This window comes from Aspergillus heteromorphus, assembly GCF_003184545.1.
Source record: "Aspergillus heteromorphus CBS 117.55 chromosome Unknown BO70scaffold_4, whole genome shotgun sequence".
Classification (NCBI taxonomy): domain Eukaryota; kingdom Fungi; phylum Ascomycota; class Eurotiomycetes; order Eurotiales; family Aspergillaceae; genus Aspergillus; species Aspergillus heteromorphus.
Window position 1 is genome coordinate 592,433 of NW_020290409.1, and position 22,286 is coordinate 614,718.

Consider the following 22,286-nt stretch of genomic DNA (forward strand, 5'->3'; position numbering starts at 1 on the left):
TCCAGCGTGGCTCCCCCCAACCACACTCCCATTTCTCCCCTTCCCCCCCCTCCAGAACCTGCTCCCCCCCTCCAAGACAGTTGGTCTACATAGTAATCAACTGCCATCACAATGTCTGTCAAGCGCCCTACAATGGAACTGGGCACTGTCCTGGTGGTTGGTGGCTGCGGGTTCTTGGGCTGGCACATTGTTGATCAGTTGCTCAATTTCCCCTCCGAGACCGACCCCAGTGTCGCACTCCCCAAGCCACAGGGAGACGCGCGATTCGACTACCCCAAGCTGGGCGATCGGTACCCTCGGTGCATCGCCAAGGTAGCAGTGGTCGACCTCCGAACGACCCACAACCGGCTACCCGGTGCTGAGTACCACGACGGCGACATCACGTCCGCGGAGTCCATGCTGGCCGTTTTCCGCGCGGTCAAGCCCGACATCGTCATCCACACCGCCACCCCGAATGTTCTGGAGGGAAACAAGCCGTTGCTGCGCAAGGTGAACGTCGATGGAACCAAGACACTGCTGGAAGTCGCGGGCGGCGAGCGTGGCGACTGGGGTGGAAAGTGCAAGGCTTTCGTCTACACGAGCTCGAGCTCGGTCGTGCACGACACGCAGAGCGATCTCATCAATGTGACTGAAGAGTGGCCTCTTATCCGGGGGGCGCTGCAACAAGAGTACTATTCGGAGACCAAGGTATGTCCTGCTGGTTGATGTGTGGATGTGGATGACAGGCCCTGGCGCTGACGCGAAATCCTCTTTCTTCTTCTCTAGGCGGACGCCGAAGAAAGCGTCTTGAAGTACAACCGTGCCTCGCCTTCCTCGATGGTGACCTGTGCTGTCCGCCCGGCCGGAATCTACGGCGAGAAGGATACGACCTTCACTTTCAAGATCCTGGAACACTCCTCCAAGGCCTCTCCCACCGTCCTCCGAATGCAGCTGGGCGAGAACAACAACCTGTTCGATTTCACGTACGTTGGAAACATCGCATACAGCCACACTCTCGCCGCGTACCGCTTGCTCGCTAGTTACAACCGGTATGAGTCTGGACAGGGCGCCGCGCTGGATCACGAACGAGTGGACGGAGAGGCGTTCAACATTACGAACGACTCTCCGGTCTACTTCTGGGACATGACTCGTGCTGCGTGGGCGCTGACAGGCAAGGTCGTCGAGCCTCATCAGGTGTGGGAGCTCCCGGAGTCTGTTCTGGGCCCTATTGGCGGCATCGCGGAGACAGTGCTGGGTCTTCTCGGAAAGACGCCTCGCCTCACCAGGAGAACGGTGCGCTACTCGTGCATGACTCGCTACTATTCGTGCGACAAGGCCAAGTACCGACTTGGGTACAAGCCCCTCGTTTCGGTGGACGAGGGTCTTGCCCGTGCAGTCGGGTATGTGGTGGAAAAGGAGCGCCTGGCTGGCGAAAAGAAGGCTCTGTGAGTTCCGGATGGGATCTGATACGTGTGTATAGCTTTAATGTAATATAAATAATCCATCGAGTAATTTGAGTTCGATTGCATCCTACAGATAGATCCATGTTGTTCCACACAGACAGGAGATGGTGTCACATGCGCTGAGACCCCCAGGTAAGTCTGGAACCGAACACCTCCAACTTTGCGAACAGCTCATAACAGTCCCTCATCTAACCAGCAATCTATCGAATCGATCGATCTGTTTCAGAATTCTGTCACCGATCTGACTGATATTTCTTGTCTTCTCCATCCACTCCAGTCCTATTGGCCCCAGCCCCTGATGAAACTCACAGCAGCCTTCTTAGCAATACCTTGAGCAGACCGTCCTGCTTCGCCAAGTCCCTGCTCATGAATTTACCCGAATCCCGAGTATACGCTGCAAGTGCATGTTTGTTGGGGAACTTTCTGGGCTTGCGATCCAGCAGTCGAGACTCCAGGACATCGACAATGTTGACATGGACCTTTGACAATGCCTAAGACCCACGCCTTCTCAGTACTAAATCCAGCCAACACGATGAAGAGTCAAGAGTGATGGGGGGTACAGATCAGTTCCATACATACCTTCTTACACTGCCGGATGGAATCGAAGGGCCCCGGTAGATCCAGCTCCTCGCACAGATCGCGCCAGCCGTCCAACCCTGCGAGATGATTTCCAATAAGCTCTTCGTACTCCATGGTCGTGAATCGGTTCCACATGTTGCGCCAGGTCTTCGAGCCCTTTTTCCAGTGTCGCTGGTTGGCGAGACGCTTGAACTCGGCGGTGATTGGGGCGGAGGGGTCCAGCTTGAAGGCAGGGTAGTCGTCGAAGAAACTCATGATGGATGGGATTGAATATGATGTTCCCCGAGACAGGTTTGATGGTTGGTCTGGAGTGGCACACTGAACGGGTACTACCAAGGTGGAGGAGGATGCAGCGGTGGTGGGAGATGGAGCCAGGCAAGTTCGCATTCTGGCCCTGTATAAATACCAACTGTGTGAACTAGCGAGGTAGAGAATCATTCACTCCCATCTCGGCAAACAGAGGGGTTTGGCAGAACGGAACAGCACTTGTTTGTCGCTTGGGGATACCTTCCGTCTTCCCTTTGTGGCTATGAGGGTACACTCTTCCAAGATCCGTTTGGAGAGGTGGACGCAGTCAACTCACTCATCTCCATAATGACAAGGATACAGACAATTATGGCCTTTCACATGTCAGCAGGTATGGTGCCTGTGGATGTTGGTCGGCATTGGAATATTGGATTGTTGTGCATGCCCCGCATGACCTTGGGGGGGGGTAGGGGGGTCGATGGTATATTCTTTCCTGGTCTGGCAAGGAAATTGCTCCCTTGCTGCTGGGCAACCTCCAGAAGCTATAGAGCTCCACGTCCATCCCTCACCCCAATGACCTCAATCCACCATTTATTTATCTTCCTTTTGAAAAGTGATTGTCTCCTATATACTTATACCCGAGCCTTCCGTCTGAAAGAGTATCACTTCCAGGATCATCCAGACCACGAATACGATGTCTGGGCCGTTCTTTCCTATTCCATGTCTTCTCTATCAATACCCGCGGCTTGGCCGGCTGTTTTCCTTTGGTGTCTGGATAACGATTCTGTTGGGTTCAACAGTGGGTGCTCAGAGCTACTGGGCAAGTGAGTTGGATGGAGCGCAGGCAGGTGTTTCTGGGGTCAATGCCTCCTTTGACTATATCGTGGTTGGTGCAGGGACTGCGGGCTTGACTCTCGCAGCTCGCTTGGCAGAACAGAAATTCACGGTGGCGATGATTGAAGCAGGGGATTTCTATGAACACACATACCCGCTGGCAAGTATTCCCGGTGCTGCCATTGTTGGCATAGGGGCCGATGTCAACACCGTAACCCCCGTGGACTGGAGATTCGTCGCACATGCGGTGCCCGGAGCCAACTATCGCAATATCCACTATGCCAGAGGCAAGTGTCTGGGAGGCTCGTATGAACACCTTCATTCGCCATGTCTCTGTTGTCCAAGTACTGATCTATCTGCTTTCCTCTAGGTCAGCCTCCAACATGATGATATACCAAAGGTCGGATCCTTCGCGCTCACCTAGGAAGCATGACTGATGCAGGTGGTATTAGACCGAACAAAGAGGCGATGGAAAGGTGGGCTGAGGTCGTCCATGATGATAGCTACACCTTCAGACGCGTTCTTCCTTTCTTCCAAAGAACGGCCAACTTCACTCCTCCCGACAATAGCAATCGTGCACACAATGCCTCGGCGGCATTCAACATGGATGCGTTCACTAAGCGCGGCGAGCCTCTGCAGGTATCCTACTCCGACAACCCCGCGTCCTTTTCTAGCTGGATGAAAAGTGGAATGGAGGCTATAGGCATTCGGTCTATAGAAGATTTCAACAGTGGGACATTGCTGGGTGCCCAGTATTGCACTGTGACCATTCACCCAACCGAGAAAACACGGAGTAGCTCTGAGGCTGCATTCAGGAATGCGAAAAGACCACGCCTTGCTACTATGTCCTTATACAGGAACACGATGGCGAAGAAGGTTCTTTTCAACTCCAAGAGACGAGCGACTGGCGTGCAAGTCAGAACTCGGAGCTTGAGATATACGCTGCAGGCTAGACGAGAGGTCATAGTCTCCGCGGGTGCATTCCAGAGCCCTCAGCTCCTGATGGTGTCTGGAGTCGGTCCAAGTGCTGCTCTGAAGGAGCATAACATTGATGTTGTCGTGGACCTTCCGGGCGTAGGGCAGAATATGTGGGACCATCCGTTCTTCGGACCATCCTACCGGGTTAATCTCGAAACAAGCACTAGAATTGCCAACGACTTGACATATATGTCTGCAGTGATTGTGGAGTATATGACCCAGCGCCGAGGGCCACTGACTGCTCAGGGGAGTGACTATTTAGCCTTTGAGAAGCTTCCTGACGACGCGCGGGCCCATTTCTCTGCGGAAACGAATCGTGATCTTGCATGGTTTCCCCATGGTTGGCCTGAAGCAGAGGTACGCTCTTTTCCGTCCAAGCGTACAGTGTGGCTAACATATTGTGATTGCCAGTACCTTCCGGTTGCACTCTACCTCGGAAACTTCTCCGACCCTCTCTCGCAACAACCGCGAGATGGCTCAGACTATGCGACGATTATAGGAACAATCATCGCGCCCACATCTCGCGGGAACGTCACAATAATTTCAGGTGATACGGACGACCTTCCCATAATCAACCCCAATTGGCTCGCAACAAAAGCCGACCAGGAGGTAGCCATAGCTATCTATCGGAGGATCCGCGAAGCGTTCCACAGCGAGGGCATGGCACCGATTGTTCTCGGGGAGGAGTACTTCCCAGGAAACAAGGTGCAGAGTGACAAGGAAATCCTGGAGGTTATCCGAAATACAGTTATGCCTATCTTCCATGCTTCGTGCACATGCAAGATGGGTGTCCGCAAAGACCCCATGGCTGTGGTCGACAGCCGGGCTAGGGTGTTTGGAGTCGATGGACTAAGAGTGGTTGACGCCAGTGCATTTCCAATTCTGCCTCCTGGACATCCCCAGTCTGTAGCATGTGAGTTCTGTGTAATCTCCCGCGGGTTGATTTGCTACTAACTATCCCTAGATATGCTCGCAGAGAAGATCGCGGCTGATATCATAATTGGACCTGATTTTCCTCGAATGGACTGAACTTGGCATCCTATTGGTTGTCAGTATTATTACTTCTCACGAGCTATCATCCTCCCCGAGCTCCCTGGACTTCATGAGTTTTTGGATTTCCTTGGACTGCAAGGACAAGGGAGGACGAAAAGGCTGCGAGATTGAACCACGTTATCATTATTATCATCAAGTCGAGTAATAGAGAATGAAGAGAACGATTCGAACCCATCCTCATTTGGTCCCAATGAGGTCATTTCATATGACAGCTCACCACCAGCCCCTCCCATTGGCCCACCTCGACACGCTTCCAACAAGCACAATACGCAAACTACACAACGATGATGAAACCGATCGGCCCCAACAAACCGACCCCCGCACCGCTGGAACTTGCCCTACTGGTAGACAATGATACGATGCATCGCCTCGATCAAACACAATCGAAGGAAAGACATTCGTAGATAGTGGACGAGCCATGGAGGGATGTTTACCTGTCCCCAGACCCGATCTCCCTCAATACCCTATTACCCACCCGCCAGCCAGCCAGCCAAAGCCATCCCGATACCCCTTCCGATGTCGATGCCAATTCCGCACATCATCTGCAAGGATCCTTCTTCGCTCTCCCGTGCAACAGATTGCAAGCGATGGATAGATAGATAGATAGATAGATAGATAGATCCCCATTCATCCATTGATGACCCGTGTACTCCGTATGATGTAGGGGGCTGTGAGGGGGGGAGCAAACATGCCAAACATACTTATATACTTACATACTGCCTGATTGCCTGCCTGCCTGCCTGCCTGCCTACTTGCCTACCTGCCTACATAGTGTATGTGCATATGTATATGTGTATGCACATTTCCTGCACTGTACAGCACAGCACAGCACCTACATGCGTTATGTGAGGAAGGAGGCACGTATCCGGGACTACTACTACTACTACTACTACTACTACTACTACTACTACTAGTACCTTACAAAGTACTCTTCCGCACATACTGTGCGTTATGTATGTGCGTGGAGTCGAGAGGAGTAAGTTGGTTGGTTAGCTGGGATGTTAGAGTATCACCACTCTGTTTGTATTGTATTATGAATAATAATCTATATATTATTATACTATATTAACTAGATAGTATAATATCAGAACTTACTAAAATATATCTAGATTTTAAGATTATTATAATAAATAAACTCAAGGTTAGTGTCGTTGTTTCTTTTAAAATGATGTGCTGGTACAAATGGGTACATGGATATCAACATCCATGCTATTACTAACTACTAAGTTGGTATGGTATGTATGTAAGTAAGTAAAGTAGTGCTAATAAGAATAATGAACAGAAATACTATACATTGAATGCGGTGGAGATAGATATATCCGGATACCGACCTATCCAATCCAATCCAATCCAATCCCTGTTGTTTCTTTTTCCCTTTCTCTTCTATTCTCTTCTTTTCTTCTTTTCCTTCTTGTCTTTTTTCTTGTTTCCCTCCCCTCCCCTCCCCCTCCTCCCATAACACAGGTAAGTAGACAAGTCAAAACATAAACTCTTACCTATTAAGTATAAGTCCAAAGCCCAGTAAAGTAAACCGTCCCAACCCCGAAACTAAAAAAGCACATGCCTCGCACACGCCCATACCCATACCCATACATCTAGTAGCCATCCAGATCCAGACATCCAGACACCCATAAACCCTTATCAAATAGACCAGACTAGACCCCTCATCTTCGACCCCAGAAACTTGTATCTCTTGGTCTGGAAACCTGATAGAAGGGGGGAAGGGATCGGGGGATTGGGGTGGAGGTGGTTTCTCCCCGGAAGTTTTTTTTTATTTTTTTTTGGTCTTTTTTCTCTCTTTTTATCTTTTTTTTTTCTTCTCTGTTGGGGGGGGGGGGGGTGGTTGGGCTTTGGGGTAGGTAGGTAGGTAGGTAGACCGTAGATAGGTGGGTGTGGTAAGTGGTGTAAGTGGTATTTAGTGGTTTCTCCCCGTTTGCTGCTGAGTAGATTGGGTTGAGTTGGGTGGATGGATGGATGGATGGTCGGTTGGTTGGTGGTAGATGATGGATTGTGGATTGTGGATGAGGAATGAGGGGTGTTGTTGGATGGATGGGATAAGAAATGGATGATGAGGTGGTTAGTATGGTTCCGTGGGTGGAGGCTTGCTGTTTCAGGTAATGTGTACCTTTCCCCCCCCCCTCTCTCTCTCTCCCTGTGGAGGTGGTTTGGGTTTGGGTTTGGGGTAGAGAAGTAGGTTAGATGGATTTGAGTTAGTTGGTTAGTACCAAATTACTATACCTAGATGGGTACTGGGGAAAAGACGGCTCGGGTACCGGGGATGTTCTGGATAGATGGCTGTGGTGGTTGGAGGGAAGTGTGGGTTTGACTTTACCGGTGCTGGATATCTTTAATTTGGAGCTGACTTTAGGGCGAGTTTATTATGTAGTCAGTAGTAGTAGGTGTAAGTAGGGGTAGTTATCTGCCGGGGTGGTGGGAGGTTCTGTTGGTTGTTCTACTGGTGGGTGGTGATCGGTAGTGAGGAGGAGGAGTTGGTGATCACATCCTGTCCCTGTTCGGATGATCTCGTGCTTTGTAAGTAAGTAAGTAAGGTTGAAGAGGTTTGGCGTGCGGGGGAGTTGAGTTACTTTCGAGCAAGTGCCAGTGCCGTGAGAGGTACCTTTGTTGTTATTTGCTTGTCCTCCCTCCCTTCCTTCCTTCCTGTCTTACTTTTCCCGTCTGACTATTCTATTCATGCAGGTGGTTATCGGGTGATCCGGGTTGACATACGCTATATCTTGGCTTAATTTACTTCCTGTACTTTCTGTGGTCAATTGGATGTTTATGTTTACTATGTATTTGTCTGAGGGTCGATTTTGTACTGTGTACTAGGCTGTAGTATTACTCTTGTGTAATCAAGCATGGGCGGATGGAAGACTCATCTCCGATCTCTGCACAGCGCACAGGGCGATCGTTGTTCTTGTTTGTGTTTGTTCCTCCTCCACTTCGCCTCCCCCCTCCCGTCTGCTTTCAGGCTGCGTCCCCTTGGCTTCTTAGGTAAGGATTGACGGTGGAATGGATGCAGTCCCGGATGTGGGGGTCGTGCAGGAGATTCCGACCATCCACAGCGAGTTCTGTTGGAGGACCTTCACGCCACAACTTGCAGATATCTGGTGATCCGCACGTTGTTGGGGTCTACTTTAAAGAATAGGGACATGAGATCATGGCGGTCCCCCATCATTCATTGTCGGTATGAAGTCCGAGGGGGAAAGATCTGGGAGATTGAAGTCTATCAGTTTTATTGGAGTGTAGAGATATGGGCCAGGGGCTGACGGGCACATGGATTTATCGTTTATCGTCCCTAGATTTGGGGGATGGTGAAACGGACTGGTCCACAATCAGCCCATCATTGTCATCATGATGATGATACTATTGTTTAACTGTCAGACAGACAGGGGACAAGTCGCACGCTACTTGATCAGTGCTGTTCTGATAGGTAGTATTGGGGGATCGGAGGCGGCAGCAAGGAGGGAAATAATGGGTGAGAAAAAAGAAAGGAAAGGATCGTTTGCGGTCATTTTCCCAGCCCTCCCAATCATCCAGTCCATCAGCTTCGGAACCTTCCCCACCTTATTTTTACCCCGCAGAAACAACCACCTGTGTTGGTATACCGATCGTTATCGGAGGTATGTATGTGTAAAGAGTCGCGATGATGACCCGGGTTGCCATTTGCGTTCTGTATTAGATTGACGTGGGCAAACTAGTATATATCATGATACTGCCCGAGGTTGATAGCGTTGCTATCGTTATCGGCAAGGAATGTGGAGAGCGTCTATCTACCCTAGTCGTCTCTCTGGAGTAGATATGTACCGGTATGAGTCGGCAGCAGCGCCAGCGCTGTACGGAGTAGAGATTGATGGAACCGCCGAATCCATTGAATACTCGTAACCCCAGGCTGGGTATATGATCTGTCACTGGCCAATAACCGACCGCAACCCCGAACTGCGTGCAACTGCAGTCTGCAGACGACCTGCCTCGCTTACCAGCGGGAACACGGAACACACCACTTTTAGGTCTTTCCCCAGAAGATCCGGGATTCTAGCGTCCCTGTCCCAGATTGTATGATGTATCTATCTCTGGGGCGAAAGGAAGTCAAGTGAGCAGCCCATCCGCTGGGTCGCGGGGAGCTTGATCCATGGATCGGACGAGCAGACGAGACTCTGGTGCTTATCCATGGGCACGACCCATCAGCGTTCGGCGGGCGGTGACGTCCTGGTGGTCCCCGCCGATTATTGGCGCAATGGAACGGGGCAGGACACACACGTACGCCATACAGAACGGGTGGGTGGCAGCGGGGGGGGGAGTGTCTCGGGTATTGTGTAGGGAGGGATCCTTTCCTGGGTGGCCGGATGCCACCAGTCTACAGGGGCTTCTAGATTGCGAGGACCGAGGGCAGGGGAGGACGAGGGTGTCGGTCGCACAGAGCTTCGAGAACAGAAGTCCATTGGAGTGGCCACCAAATAAAAATGGCCCGACCGTTGCGACGGGGTCTGAAGTGGCGCTCCGTGGCTGCGGAGGTGTCGTGGGTGGTTCGGAGTGACAACCCCTTGAGAGCGATCGAGACCAGAAGGAAGCAATCCGACCGACGGGAATTACGAGGTCCGCATGCTGCGTTGTTATGGAGAGGGAGGGGGGATTGCTGGTTCCTGGGTGCCCATGACGGCGATGATGTTGATGGCAACTGATAGTATTCTATCATCAGCGAATGAGATGATGCGTCCTGAGGAACGAGCCGTGTCGGGTTCGACTCGAATCGTAGCGCAGCGTCGGACCAGGATTAACTACTGCCGCATCTCGAAGGGCTGGGATTGTTTGACGAATGGCAGCCAGGCTGAAGCTGTCGCTCGGGAGAGTCGACGGTAACAGACTCGATGATGAGCGTCCTGACACTATGCGAGGATGCACCTAGATAACTATACCTTTAGAGGATGTGGCTAGCAGCTAGATGCCTCGACCACGGGGGGGTTCGGCCATCCACCGCGGCACCTCTAAGGCCTGAGTGGGTTAGTGGACTGTGTGATCCGTAACTTAATGCACCCATTGCAGATGGAGGATGGAGCCACTCCGTTGCCAGCGCGGTAGTACCCAGACTACTTCTGTACTTAGACTCAGTGACGCTGAGAGAAAGAGTGGTGTGGATGGAGGATGGACACTAGACTGGACAGTGGACATGCGGACGATCAGAGAGGAAAGAAGAGCAGTCTGAGGAGAGAGAACCTTTGATTATCGAGAGTGGGTCAGTTGATAGGAAAAAGCATGGCCCGTAGTTGCATAAGCCATACAGACCGACGACCGACCGACCGACCCAGATCATGCTATCGGGGGGACTGGAGACTGGAGAATGGAGAGAGGGCTCGTCAGCTCAGGTGGTGGAACCGGTTGGGACAGTTGGAGGATTTGTCTGGAGGAACAAAAAAACAAGCGGCGCTTGGAGTTGAAGATGGTTTCAGGCGGGAAACCTGAAAGTCAATCAGTTTCCGTTCTCTTTCCAGTAGCAGACTCCTTTGGACTGTTCTGTTGTACTGACTGTATATCCGCTGCTGCTTTTCCCGCTGCTTTCACCATACCATACCGTACCGTGTCCACCCACCCGGCTGCACCCTGGATGACCACCTGTCCGGTACAGATTCGGTAACCAGACCGGTAAGCAACTCACCTTTGAAAGGTTCCCACTTCCAGTTCCAGTTCCCTCCCTCGCGCTGCGTTGCTTGTCCTCCTCCACTGCGCCTGTCCTGCCTTTTTCCTCTTTTCTCTTTTTTTTTTAATTCCTGATCTCCCCTATCCCTTCTCTTGGCCGGTGATTCTGTTCGCGTGGTGCTCATAATCTACTGTTCCTCCCCCCGATCTTGGGTGTGTCTTTCCACCTGTTTCCCCCGTGCATCTAGTCAACCTTGCTCGGGGGTTGACTCCGTCAATCACCCTGGCTTCGCGTTGACGCTCCGTCGCGCCATTCCCCCGCATAGCCGCTTTTCCCTCTTCGTTTCGCTCTCCTGTGCTGTCCTTACGTGATCACGAGGTTTTCTTCTTTTTTTTGCTAGTCTATCTTCAAAAGATCTATTTTAGACCGGATTTGACGCAAAAAAAAGCACAACTTCACCTGCCTGCGTGATAGTGTCGTTCTGCTTTCACCCATCCGCGCCCTCCCCCGCTATCTAGCCATGGCCAGTTAATGCTGCGAATGAATTCATAACCTACAACTGAAGGGCATCCGCTCTGCCCAGCAGACGGTTCTGCTTGGAGCTGCTCATTGTCTATACCTACTTTCGCTTGTTTTCATACACTGCACCCCCCCCCCGTTAGTCACTCGACCTCGTCCACCGATCCCCTCGCCCGCGTTGCCTGTCCAGCATGGCGGGCAATGGCACCGAAGATGTCCAATACCTTGCTCCTCCGGCCGTGACTGCTCTACGACAGGAGGCCCGGAGTATCGACCCGAGATTCTCGCCCTCTCGCTCCCCTAGCGTCGATTACATGCGAGAAGAGCGCGAAGATTTGAAGCAGGCGGCGGAGCAGACCCTGAACGTCATTGTCGATCTGGATCTCGATGGTCGCGTCAAATGGGTCAGCCCATCATGGAAACAAGTCGTGGGAACGGTCTCGGAGTCAATCGAGGGACGGATGATATCGGAGATCATCGTCGGCAACAAGAACGTCTTCCACGATGCGATAGAGAGTATGAAGGAGGACGATTCTCGCAGTCGGTTTATTCGCTTCGCTGTACAGATGGGCCCGGACTCAGTCTTGAAGTTCTCGCCGGAGCCACGACCGGTCGAGACCGAAGTTGGGAACACAGAAACAACTGAGGCCGTGGAAATCCAGGAGGAGCTGCCAGAGAAGCAAGAGGACCGCCATCATGACCTCCTCCACCTCGAAGGACAGGGAATAATGGTGTTTGACCGTACGGCTGATGGGGTTGGTCATGTAGGTCTTCACCGGTGTTTGCACTAAATGCACAGGATGGAACTAACTCCCAGTTTGCAGACCATGTGGATGTTGCGACCGTTTACGGAGCCACGAGAAGTTACCATCGACCTTCCTCCCTTGCTGGTGGAATCCTTGGGCGTGGGAGCGGAGGTTTTAGCGAACTACTTGACGACTCTGGCGGAGGCTGCTGCTACCGAGCCCGATCCTTTGAAGCATCCTGCCCCGAACCCGGTTCTGTGTCGCATCTGTGAACGTCAGATTACGCCTTGGTGGTTTGAGAAGCACTCGGACCTCTGTCTCCAGGAACACCGAGCCGAGATGGACGTTCAGATAGCCCAGGAAAACCTCAATGAGCACCGTCATGCGATCGTCAGGGTGCTGGATGCTCTCGAGGCGAGGCAGGGCAGGCCGTTAGTCCTCGGGGAGACCAATCCTCCCCCACCTCAGCCCGAGTACAAAGGACGGCCCATCGGACCATCGCCGACCGCTTCAGCACCATCATCGGGCTCGGTATCCAGTAGCAGCTCCGCCCCTGGCACGCCTCCTAGGTCTAGAGACCATTCAGCCTCGGGTATCGGGCATGCTCGCGCTCGCTCTTTCGCAGTGCGGCGCCCGCTGGCTCGCATCGTGGAGTTGATACTCGATCTATGCGACACTTCCTTAGAGATCAACATGCCCGTGATCAAGGAAAGTCGTGCGGATAATGGGGATGACTTTCGGACCATGTCGCCGCAGTCCGAGTCTCGTATCTCTCAGGTTCTTCAATGGCAGTCGCCCAGTTCCAATACCCTCGAGCAGGAACAAGGCCTCGCCGCACTGTGTACTGATACGGAGGAAGTTGCCAAGGCGAAAATCGACGCGGTCATTCGGCACAAGAGAATTGTCGAGTATGCGGAACGGATTCGAATTGAATACACCATCCTAGTCGAAGAGTGCATCACCGCAGCCCTTAGCAAGGCCGAGCAAATCGCGGCCGGTCAGCTAAGTGACTCCAGCTCTTCGGAAGACGACGCTTCACCGGAAGTCAATCCGTCAGTGGTTGCCTCCAGTCCGATAATACACGGGAAGCGAGATGCAACAGCCCCCCTTCCAATGTCTGCTTTGACGATGTCCATGCGCAACTCGCCGGATCGATTCCAATCAGCGCACTCATCAGAAGGAAAATCTTCGGTTGCCGTGTCGACTGGATCGAATAGCCCAATGGAGTGTCCTACGCCCCGTTCGCACAAGAGTATGGCCGGAGTTCTAGGGACGTCTCAGCCTTCTAGGCGCGGCCTATCCTTGCTTGATTTTGACGCAGGCGACAACAGTGATAGCAGCGTTCCTTCGTCTGCTTTCCCCGGTGCCGTGAGGACTGATTCACCATCCTCCGATCGGAGTATGGATAGGAAGCGTAGGAGCCTGGTACTTCCTGGGCTTTCCAGCTCTCCTCGTCGGCAGCATTCTCCCGCTAGGATTTCGGGCCCTCATTCTCCCTTGCGAATGCCTAGGGCTCGCCTTTCGAGCGGTGCTGATAGCTTACCATCCCCGGTAGTCTCGCCTTCGGCGAACGCGATCGAATTGGCGCAACTTCATTATCCTCATCATCGTCGTCAATCGTCAGCCACCTCTTCTGATGTAAAGCCACCTGTGTCACCTCATCTGTCCTCTGCTAGTCAGCCACAGCCACGACCAGTGCCGCCGTCAATCAAGGATTTTGAAATCATCAAACCCATCAGCAAAGGTGCCTTTGGAAGTGTTTACTTGACAAAGAAGAAGGCCACTGGGGAGTACTTTGCAATTAAGGTGTTGAAAAAGGCAGACATGGTTGCAAAGAACCAGGTCACGAATGTCAAGGCCGAACGTGCGATCATGATGTGGCAGGGGGAGAGCGACTTTGTCGCTAAGCTCTACTGGACATTCTCTAGCAAGGACTACCTATACCTGGTAATGGAGTATCTCAATGGTGGTGATTGCGCTTCCCTCGTCAAGATTTTGGGCGGTCTACCTGAAGACTGGGCTACAAAGTACATTGCGGAAGTAGTCCTCGGGGTAGAACATCTCCACGGCAGAGGGATCGTTCACCGTGATCTCAAGCCAGACAATCTTCTTATAGACCAGACGGGCCATCTCAAACTGACCGATTTTGGTTTGTCCCGGATGGGTCTTGTCGGACGTCAAAAGCGCGTCTTGAAGAGTATGAATGAACCTGCACCCGACCTTCTGAAGCAGGGCTCATTCCCTCGAGCTACCTCAATCGCATCATCACGGTCTGCCTCGTTTGATTTTCAAGGCGGTTCCCCGGGGTCAACCCCTTTGATCACGCCAGATGTTGCGAGCAGTATACCCCAGCCGTCTTACTTCAGCCTCAACCAGCAGGGAGGAGGGCTCAGTCGGCAGACCTCGCGTCGGGCATCAGGATACCGCAGCGATAGTGGGGCCAGCGAGAGCCTGAATGCCATGTTTCGAACTATGGGTCTCAATGAGGGTGGTGAAGGTTCAGGCACGATGCCTGTCCCCGTCCCTTCATCCAATAATCAATGTCATCATCTGCCCGAAGAAGAGAGCCTGAGCGAGGCAGAATCCCCTCATTTATTTCCACTCCAGCCGACAATGAGCAACTCGTTTTCGTACAGCACTCCGCCGCAGCAGTCGATGATGCCACCTCTGATGGCGCTTTTTGACCCCGAAGACCACAACAGACGCTTCGTCGGTACTCCAGATTATCTGGCCCCAGAAACCATCAATGGATTTGGTCAGGACGAGATGAGTGATTGGTGGTCGCTGGGCTGCATCATGTTTGAGTTCATCTTTGGCTACCCGCCTTTCAATGCCGCGACTCCGGATGAAGTCTTTGATAATATTCTCCGCCGAAATATCAACTGGCCCGACGAGCCTGAAGAACTGGCCTCCCCTGAAGCTCTCGATCTCATGAACAGACTAATGGCTATGAATCCACGTGAACGTATTGGTGCCAATGTTGCCGAGAAGTATCCAAACGGAGGAGCGGAAATCCGGAGCCACCCTTGGTTCTCCGATATCAACTGGGATACCTTGCTGGAAGACAAAGCCGAGTTTGTGCCGAATATCGAGAACCCTGAAGATACGGAGTATTTCGATGCTCGAGGTGCCACCCTCCAGGCCTTCACCGAAGAACTCGAAGATGGAGGAAGTCCTCCGCAACAGCCGTTGACTACCGGAGCATACCCCCAGGATAGACCCCATGATGCTCTGTTCAAGGTCCGCTCCCAAGTGAACTCGATGAAGCGGCCATTGATGCCCTTACATATTCCACCCCATGTACGAGAATCACGAAGCAGGAGGCTGAGCGAACCTACGATTGCGGACGACTTTGGCAGCTTCTCATTCAAGAACCTCCCCATGCTTGAGAAGGCCAATAAGGACGTGATCCAGAAATTGCGCCAGGAGGCAATGCAAGCGCAACAACGCCATAACGTTCCTGCGGGCACCCAACCGCCGCCACCGCCACAGGGGCAGGGACAGGATCCAGCCCCCTCTCAACCCGCCCCGTCTCTGGAAGGAAGTCCATTGCCGATGTCCTTGCAACGGACTTTGTCCCAGAACAAGGGCGGCAACCGACCCTCGTCTCCCTCGAGTATGAGCCAAGCGAATTCGTCTCCCAGCCGCCCATCGCAACCTTCCTCCCCTCTCCTCGTTCAGTTCAGCACAGGTCACAATCATGAGCGAAGAAAGACATCTGGATCATCCTCGACCAACTCCCAGAGCACTGGAACTTTTCAGTCTTCTAGTGCCGACCAGGGTCGGATGGCAAGCCTTAAGCTTGGGTCTTCATCATCATCATCATCTCCGATCAAACCTACCCGGGCTACTGCTCACTCACCCGACAAAACGCCTTCAGGGCCGCCACGCCACGGCAGTGCTCCCGCGTCGAGAGCAAGGTCACAAACCATCGGATCTCAAGATGGCGATCTTCCATCTTCACTAGCTAAGGAAACCTACGTTGCTGGCCACTACAAGCGTCGCAGCCAGTTGTTTGATATCTCACCCTCTTCTTCCGACAATGAGGACCCGCGCACTAAAGCTTTGCTCAAAGTGCAGCGACGTCGTCACAGTTCCAGACGCATGTCTCAGATCAATTTCCCTGAAGGGCCCTTTTTCCGACCCTTGGACGTGCTAATCTGTGAGGACCATCCAGTTTCTCGCTTGGTGATGGAGCGTCTCTTTGAAAAGCTTCGATGTCGCACAATAACGGCCGTAAACGGTGCAGAGGCGATGCGTTACGCCCTAAGTGAAGTCCAGTTTGACATTATCATGACGGAGTTCAAACTACCCCAGGTAAACGGGGCGGATGTCGCACGTATGGTACGAGAAACACGCAGTGCGAACCGACACACTCCGATCATTGCGGTCACAGGCTACCTCAAAGACTTGCCGGAAACCCATCATTTCGATGCTCTCATTGAAAAACCTCCGACTCTGACAAAGTACACTGAGGCATTGTGCAAATTCTGCCAGTGGAAGCCGCCTCCAAAGGATTACAACCCCATGCAGCCAATGACTGTTCCGCCTCCTGCCATACGCCAGCCCGAGCACAGCCCTAGTTCAACAGCATCATCCGGCTTCGCACATGTGCCTTCCAGCTCTTATAGAGCCTCTAGCCGTGAAGACTCTATTGGTAGCAGTTACTTTGGTGATATGGAACCGACCAAACCTGAGGATGTCCCTGTTATTGTAAGCCGTCACAATGATGAATGGGGGCAAGATAAGGAGGGCCTTGGTATATCTGAGGACGCAGCCAAGGCTCAAGAGGGTACAGATACCGGTTCCAATTCTGGCTCGGAAGTGGTTCCTTTCCCGAGCCTGCTCCATGCCACCTCTGCGCCTCCTGCTTTGAACCAAACAGGGACTCTGACCCCTCGCAAACAGCGATCTAGTGAAGCGATACGGGCCAAAAGAGAATCCCTGGAGAAAAAGCGCTATGAGTGTGCCGAGTCCGGTGATGATGAAGATGAGGAGCTTGGAAATTCTCAGGCACGAACAAGCAGTCCGCGGCAGAAGTCTCGTCGCCCAGGCTCCAAGTTGGGCATAGAAATGATGAGGACCAACAGCAGAGGCAGCGTGGTTAGTGGAAGCGAAGAACTTCTCAAAAAAGAAAGAGATTCCTTAGAAAGGCGCAGCTCTGATGGCCTCAGCGATGGCGGCGAGGAGCGCGTTGGCTCTCGCTCCCCCCCTCGGAGCTCGGGGTTGGAGACCAGGTTTGGGGATCTTCGGATTCCAGAAGAGGTCATTGTTGGGTCCCTTGACGACGGATACAGCCCGAGGCATTCCCCGGCGTTCGACTTCGAGTCCAATTCAGAAGTACCTACAATGTTTTCGGGAAGACCAACATCTCAGCACGGGATGGAGCCTTTGGCTACGGAAGCTAGCGCAGAGACTCCGAAAAGGGGACATATAACACCCCCGGTCAGATTTTCGAAGGATGATGAAGCGGACCTTCCAAGGAGTGATCTCGACACCCCATCCATCAAAATTGCTGGTGATTTCTCGGCTACAGAATTTGGCGCTGAAACCGATATCGACCAGTACCTGGATGCTGACGCCACACCGCGGCCATTGCACACACCTTCACCCAACCCAAACTCGGATATCACTCCTCGTCAGTCAGAAAGATAGAATTTTTGCTATCTTCTCTTCAAAAGATAGACACTATTGCTGTCTTCCAAAAACTTTTCGCGGTTTACACTGGACATCCTTAAGACCTAGTGTACGTTCGGAGAAAAGCGTCGCACCAGCTTACTTGCTTCACGTGAATTAACCCCCGTGCCCTATAACCTCTCCTCCGTGCTTATGACCTTTATCAATCTTTCTCACCTGTCCGAATACACTTCTCCTCTTCCTATGCCTTTCCTTAAATACTTGCACATGTTTAAGCAAGCGGGTGTTTGGGAGTCTTGTCATCTCAACCAGGCTGTCTGAGTTCCACTCGTTTCATATTCTTTGATTTTCGCCATTCGGGGCTGTTCTCCTTCCTATTCATTATTCATCGTTCTGTCGGTCAATCGCCTGCTGACCCTTCTTTTCGCATCTTGTCAAAATCCGGAGTATGCTATTTTCCTTTGTTCTCTCTGTGTGTGTGTTCTATATCTTATATCTTCCCCTCTTCCTTCTTTCCCCCTCAACCGCAAAATTGTGTGTATGTATGAGATATCTCACCTTGATCCTTCTGTCGGCAAAAGCAGGTTTTTTTTTTCTTTAAAAAAAAAACGGCTTTTGGCAAAACAAAAAAAAGAAAAAAGCAAAGTGACTCGCCAAACAAAAAAAGAGAGTTTTTTTTTACCGCTCCCCAGGCGGGCAGGGCAGGCAGGCGGGCTATTCTTGTGGAAATATCATTTTGAGGTGCTGGCCTGTTTGCTTGCTTGATCCATTTTTTTTACTATCATGTCTTGTACATATAGCATCCATGGAGTTGATCTTCGATCCTTTTTTTTTTTTTTCCAAATTATTATTATTATTATTTTATCACTAGTATTATTCCTATTTCCCGTCTATATGTAGTAGTTTGTCCATTATATGAAGTTTGGTATGATGATGTAGTTACTAGTAACTACTATTTGTGAGGTGGGGCACTTTGGGGGATTTAACGTGAGATGACCCTAGAAGCAAACAATGCGGTATGTAAAGAAAGCAATGCCTTTCTTGTTCAGTCTTATAAAAGTCTTAAAAAAAAGCACCTAGTTCTGAAAAAAAAATCTATAATATGTAGATAGATAGATACAATGAATGTAAAAAGAAAAATAAGGGGGTTTGACACTTTCCAGAGCACCACAAAACATTAGCCAGTATCTATAATAGATATTAGATAGGTAGTTATCCCCCCCACTTGCCCAGTACATCAGCATCGAAGGAATCCAAGGTATATCATCGATCACATGACGAGATAGAAATTGCATGTATGTATGCGTTGATATATCATGATCATCATCATTGTCTCAATTTGAGAGAGAGAGAGAGAGAGAGAGAGAGAGGGAAATGTACTGAAAACTGCCGCCCTTTTGTGGAGAAGAAGTTGCATGTTTGGGTGGGAGGGGGGTGGGGGTGGGGAAGGTTATGTATGTGCGGGTGTTGCGGGTTCTGTCTGAAATGCTAAGGTTCTCTTAGGGGAGGAAAGAGATCGATTAGCAGAGCAAGATCAGATCGTCAAGAGGATGAAATGGATGGTGGGGGTTGAGAATGAGGATTATTGTTCATGTGCGTGTGCATGCAAGCCCTTCTCATTCTGGATGGAGGACATGCTGCGAGCTTGGGAGGTCGAGCGGCTATTCGCCGACTGTCCCTGCTCGAGATCAGCTGGCGCCCGGCTGCTGATACTGCTGCGGTGACGGAGAAAGCGACCCCGAGCGACGGAGGACAGGCTCTGACCGCCGTGAGAGTCGACGGACGGGCGACCCGAGCGCGCAGCGGACGGGACGCTCTGGTTGGAGTGGCTTCTGCGGTGGGAGACGGAAGCACGGCTCTGGCGCTCGGCCTCCTCCTCCTCCTCTTCCTGGATGCGACGCTCGGCCGTTTCGCGGTTGGCGTTGCGAACGACATCGTCGATATGAGTGCGGCGGTCTTCAAACACATCGCCCATGATATCGGCGGACGAGACGTTCTGCATGCCCAGGGAGAAGTCCACGTGCTTGCGCGTGAGCATGGAGTCGCCACGGGCGCGGGCGGCGGCGGTGTCGATGCCTCGACGGAGGATCGAAGGGTGGCGGGTGGCGGTGGTGACGCCGGTCTTTTCGTTGAAGGAGTCGTGCTCGTGCAAGGCGGGCGGGGGAGACCGGCCGTCGCTGCTGCCGGGGGGAGCGGCCCCGTTCTGTGGGGGGAATCCGGCGATGTGGAAGGGGATGTCGACACGAGCGCCCTGGAGGTTCATGCGAGAGCCCTCGATGCCGATCTCCTGCAGGGCGATCATGAGCATGCAGATGAACTTGTTGCGGCGCTGTAGGCGCAGGCCCTCGTTTTGCCAGTTGGATTTGTAGAAGAAGACGATGTTGAGGGTTACCGAGAAGTTATCGGTCACCTCACGCATCTCGGTGAGGATGTTGGTCTGGAATTCGCGACGCTCGCTGCGAACGAATTCCAACAGCCGCTGACGGAGCCCGTCGATCTGCTCGAGAGTGGTGCCGTATTTGATCACGATGGGTACGGCTTCGGCAAGGGCGCCGGATCTGCGCTGGTTGAGAATGAAAAGACCGTTGAGATAGCTGTTGGGGGCTTGCACGATGTGACCCTGCATCTTCTTGAACTCGGTGTACAAGAGGGAGATCTGCTTGACGAAATAGTCGTCGCCCAGGCCCGAATCTCCGGCGTTACCGTAAATCGTCACACGGTCACCGACGTCGAATGGGTGCTTGACGAAGACGAAGATGATGGACTGGAGGAACTCCTGTGCTGTAGCAGAGAAGAGCCAAGACAGGGCAAGAATACTGGAACCGGCGGACGTGAGCACGCCGGCAGCCGATGTTGAGATCAGAGTGAGGAAGACGATGAGGGCGATGATTATCACGAAGAATTCGAGGATGTTGTCGAGTCGCCCGACGACAGAGTCGAGGTCCTTCAGGGACGCGGTGATAGCTTTCCGCTCACGCCCGATTTCCACACACACAGATTCCAGCTCTTCCATTGAAATATCGCCATTCATATCCTTGTCAAACATGGTGAAAGCGGCATCAGCTTCTTCGTTATTATCAAACGCGTCTGTCAGGTCCCCAGAGAGAACCGTCTCGTATCCATCCCGTACCAGAGTCCGGTAAAGACGCCGGGCCAAGACCTGGCAGCCGCTGGTGGTGCGCAACAATGTCAACACGACCTGATAGGGGTGATTGCTGTTGGTGGCCGTGCGGCCAGTGAAGTCTGCGGCCACTGCACCGGCGACATCACCAACCTTGTTCAAAGCCCCCTTGGCCAGCCGCCCGGCCTTTCCGGCATATTGCAGAGGGGTCTTGACGCCGCTAGCTTCAGGCTGCTTGTTTTCTTCAAATTCATGGTCCTGGGCAGTGATCTTCCTCCGGGAGAAATCGTATAGTTTGGTCAAGCTGCCAATCTGGAACTTGTTGATCTCAATCCGATCCGCATAGGTACGCGTGTGGAAACTGATGGCGATGAGTTGAATGATGAACTTCTCGATCAGGTTCAGAATAGTCCAGACAAAGATGGAAATGATGATTTTGTTGACTGTGGTTTCCCACGAAGGCGTGCCCTTGGTGCCAGCGACGTGGTGATTCCTCATGGTAGGCAGGAAAGAAACCTCCACACCCAGCCACCAGAAGAACAAGGTGGCATGCAACTCCAATTGCCTGGCTAGGTCACGCCACTTCTTCGCATTGTTGGTGAAGATACTGGCAATGGCACCCACAGGATGGGGAATGAATTTGGAGAGAATCTGAAAACGGCATATTAGCAACTTTAGAACTACGTAAATGATGGACAGTGGGTACACACTCTTCCAGCCCACAGAGTAAGCCAGACAATCTCCAACCAGACCGAAAACCAAAGTAATTGGACACCACCCACGCTGGCATTCGGATACGCCAGCGCACCGACCAGCAATGGGATCAACAGAACGAGCACGAGCGGCACGATGTAGGTGAAGTACCGGACAATGAAGCTAGACTCATGGAGCTTCTTGATGAATCTCGCGATATTCGTATTAGGGTTCTCTGGTGGATTATACACAGCAGCTTTTTCGTGCAACGGGTTTGTGGCTTCATCAAATTCGTCGACCCGTTCAGACCGGCGCGAACGCGAGCGCGACATGGATGTTCCATCATCATTCGCTTTCCTCTCTGACTCTCCGTCGTGGGTGTGGGTGGAACGCGAAGCCATGCGCTCCGCCTCTAAAACTGCTAGGTCGTCGTCAAGGCGAGTGATCTCTTCTCTGGCCGTGCTGGGTGAGTACAGGGCATCTCTGTCAGGATCATGGTAAGAGGTATCAACCCTGAGGTGGTGTCCATTACTCGAGCCATCTTGGACGTAAGTGCCCTCGTCGGATTCCGGGGACCCATCATCGGACCTCTCCTTTCTCTTTTCCTCATGATGCTTTGGCGCAAGACGCTCCTCCATCGAGGTCGACATGTTGGCACCAGGCCAAAAGCCGAGACGACAAGACTATACGGAAGGTGGACGCAGGTACGGTGGACGCAGGTACCGTGGACCTGGTTGTCCTAGATCAGACTAGAAGCTGCTGTCAGAATTATTTGTATTCTGGAGAACTAATGGGATAAGAAC

At 52.2% G+C, this 22,286-nt stretch overlaps 6 protein-coding genes across 6 annotated transcripts; 4 read left to right on the top strand and 2 right to left on the bottom strand.

Moving 5' to 3' along the window:
- Positions 1-14: 14 nt before the first annotated feature.
- BO70DRAFT_359419 (C-3 sterol dehydrogenase/C-4 decarboxylase) lies at positions 15-1,513 on the top strand. Its single transcript, XM_025542536.1, has 2 exons — positions 15-687; positions 766-1,513. Exons 1-2 carry the CDS (start codon positions 112-114, stop codon positions 1,426-1,428), a joined length of 1,239 nt encoding a protein of 412 aa, XP_025402287.1. The 5' UTR covers positions 15-111; the 3' UTR covers positions 1,429-1,513.
- Positions 1,514-1,619: 106 nt separating this feature from the next.
- On the bottom strand, positions 1,620-2,276 carry BO70DRAFT_426767 (uncharacterized protein; the record flags this gene model as incomplete). Its single annotated transcript, XM_025547822.1, has 2 exons — positions 1,620-1,933; positions 2,022-2,276. 2 exons carry the CDS (start codon positions 2,274-2,276, stop codon positions 1,748-1,750), a joined length of 441 nt encoding a protein of 146 aa, XP_025402288.1. The 3' UTR covers positions 1,620-1,747.
- A 434-nt stretch (positions 2,277-2,710) lies between these two features.
- BO70DRAFT_161376 (GMC family oxidoreductase) lies at positions 2,711-5,131 on the top strand. Its single transcript, XM_025538284.1, has 5 exons — positions 2,711-3,407; positions 3,472-3,501; positions 3,554-4,436; positions 4,491-4,992; positions 5,044-5,131. Exons 1-5 carry the CDS (start codon positions 2,962-2,964, stop codon positions 5,106-5,108), a joined length of 1,926 nt encoding a protein of 641 aa, XP_025402289.1. The 5' UTR covers positions 2,711-2,961; the 3' UTR covers positions 5,109-5,131.
- Positions 5,132-8,375: 3,244 nt separating this feature from the next.
- On the top strand, positions 8,376-9,020 carry BO70DRAFT_161400 (uncharacterized protein). Its single transcript, XM_025538285.1, has one exon. It carries the CDS (start codon positions 8,487-8,489, stop codon positions 8,817-8,819), a length of 333 nt encoding a protein of 110 aa, XP_025402290.1. The 5' UTR covers positions 8,376-8,486; the 3' UTR covers positions 8,820-9,020.
- A 2,457-nt stretch (positions 9,021-11,477) lies between these two features.
- On the top strand, positions 11,478-17,687 carry BO70DRAFT_393618 (protein kinase RIM15; the record flags this gene model as incomplete). Its single annotated transcript, XM_025546388.1, has 2 exons — positions 11,478-12,050; positions 12,111-17,687. 2 exons carry the CDS (start codon positions 11,478-11,480, stop codon positions 17,685-17,687), a joined length of 6,150 nt encoding a protein of 2,049 aa, XP_025402291.1.
- Positions 17,688-19,251: 1,564 nt separating this feature from the next.
- Positions 19,252-22,133, bottom strand: BO70DRAFT_285765 (Mechanosensitive ion channel family; the record flags this gene model as incomplete). The annotated part of the gene is made up of 2 exons (XM_025539176.1): positions 19,252-21,441; positions 21,501-22,133. 2 exons carry the CDS (start codon positions 22,131-22,133, stop codon positions 19,252-19,254), a joined length of 2,823 nt encoding a protein of 940 aa, XP_025402292.1.
- Positions 22,134-22,286: the final 153 nt, after the last annotated feature.

Bases quoted from the DNA above. Each gene is read 5' to 3' on its own strand.
- BO70DRAFT_161376 (XM_025538284.1), top strand. From the start codon at position 2,962: ATGTCTGGGCCGTTCTTTCCTATTCCATGTCTTCTCTATCAATACCCG. The intron at 4,437-4,490 runs GTACGCTCTTTT...TGTGATTGCCAG, and splicing joins ATGGTTGGCCTGAAGCAGAG to TACCTTCCGGTTGCACTCTA. The intron at 4,993-5,043 runs GTGAGTTCTGTG...AACTATCCCTAG, and splicing joins ACATCCCCAGTCTGTAGCAT to ATATGCTCGCAGAGAAGATC.
- BO70DRAFT_161400 (XM_025538285.1), top strand. From the start codon at position 8,487: ATGATGATGATACTATTGTTTAACTGTCAGACAGACAGGGGACAAGTC.
- BO70DRAFT_359419 (XM_025542536.1), top strand. From the start codon at position 112: ATGTCTGTCAAGCGCCCTACAATGGAACTGGGCACTGTCCTGGTGGTT. The intron at 688-765 runs GTATGTCCTGCT...CTTCTTCTCTAG, and splicing joins AGTACTATTCGGAGACCAAG to GCGGACGCCGAAGAAAGCGT.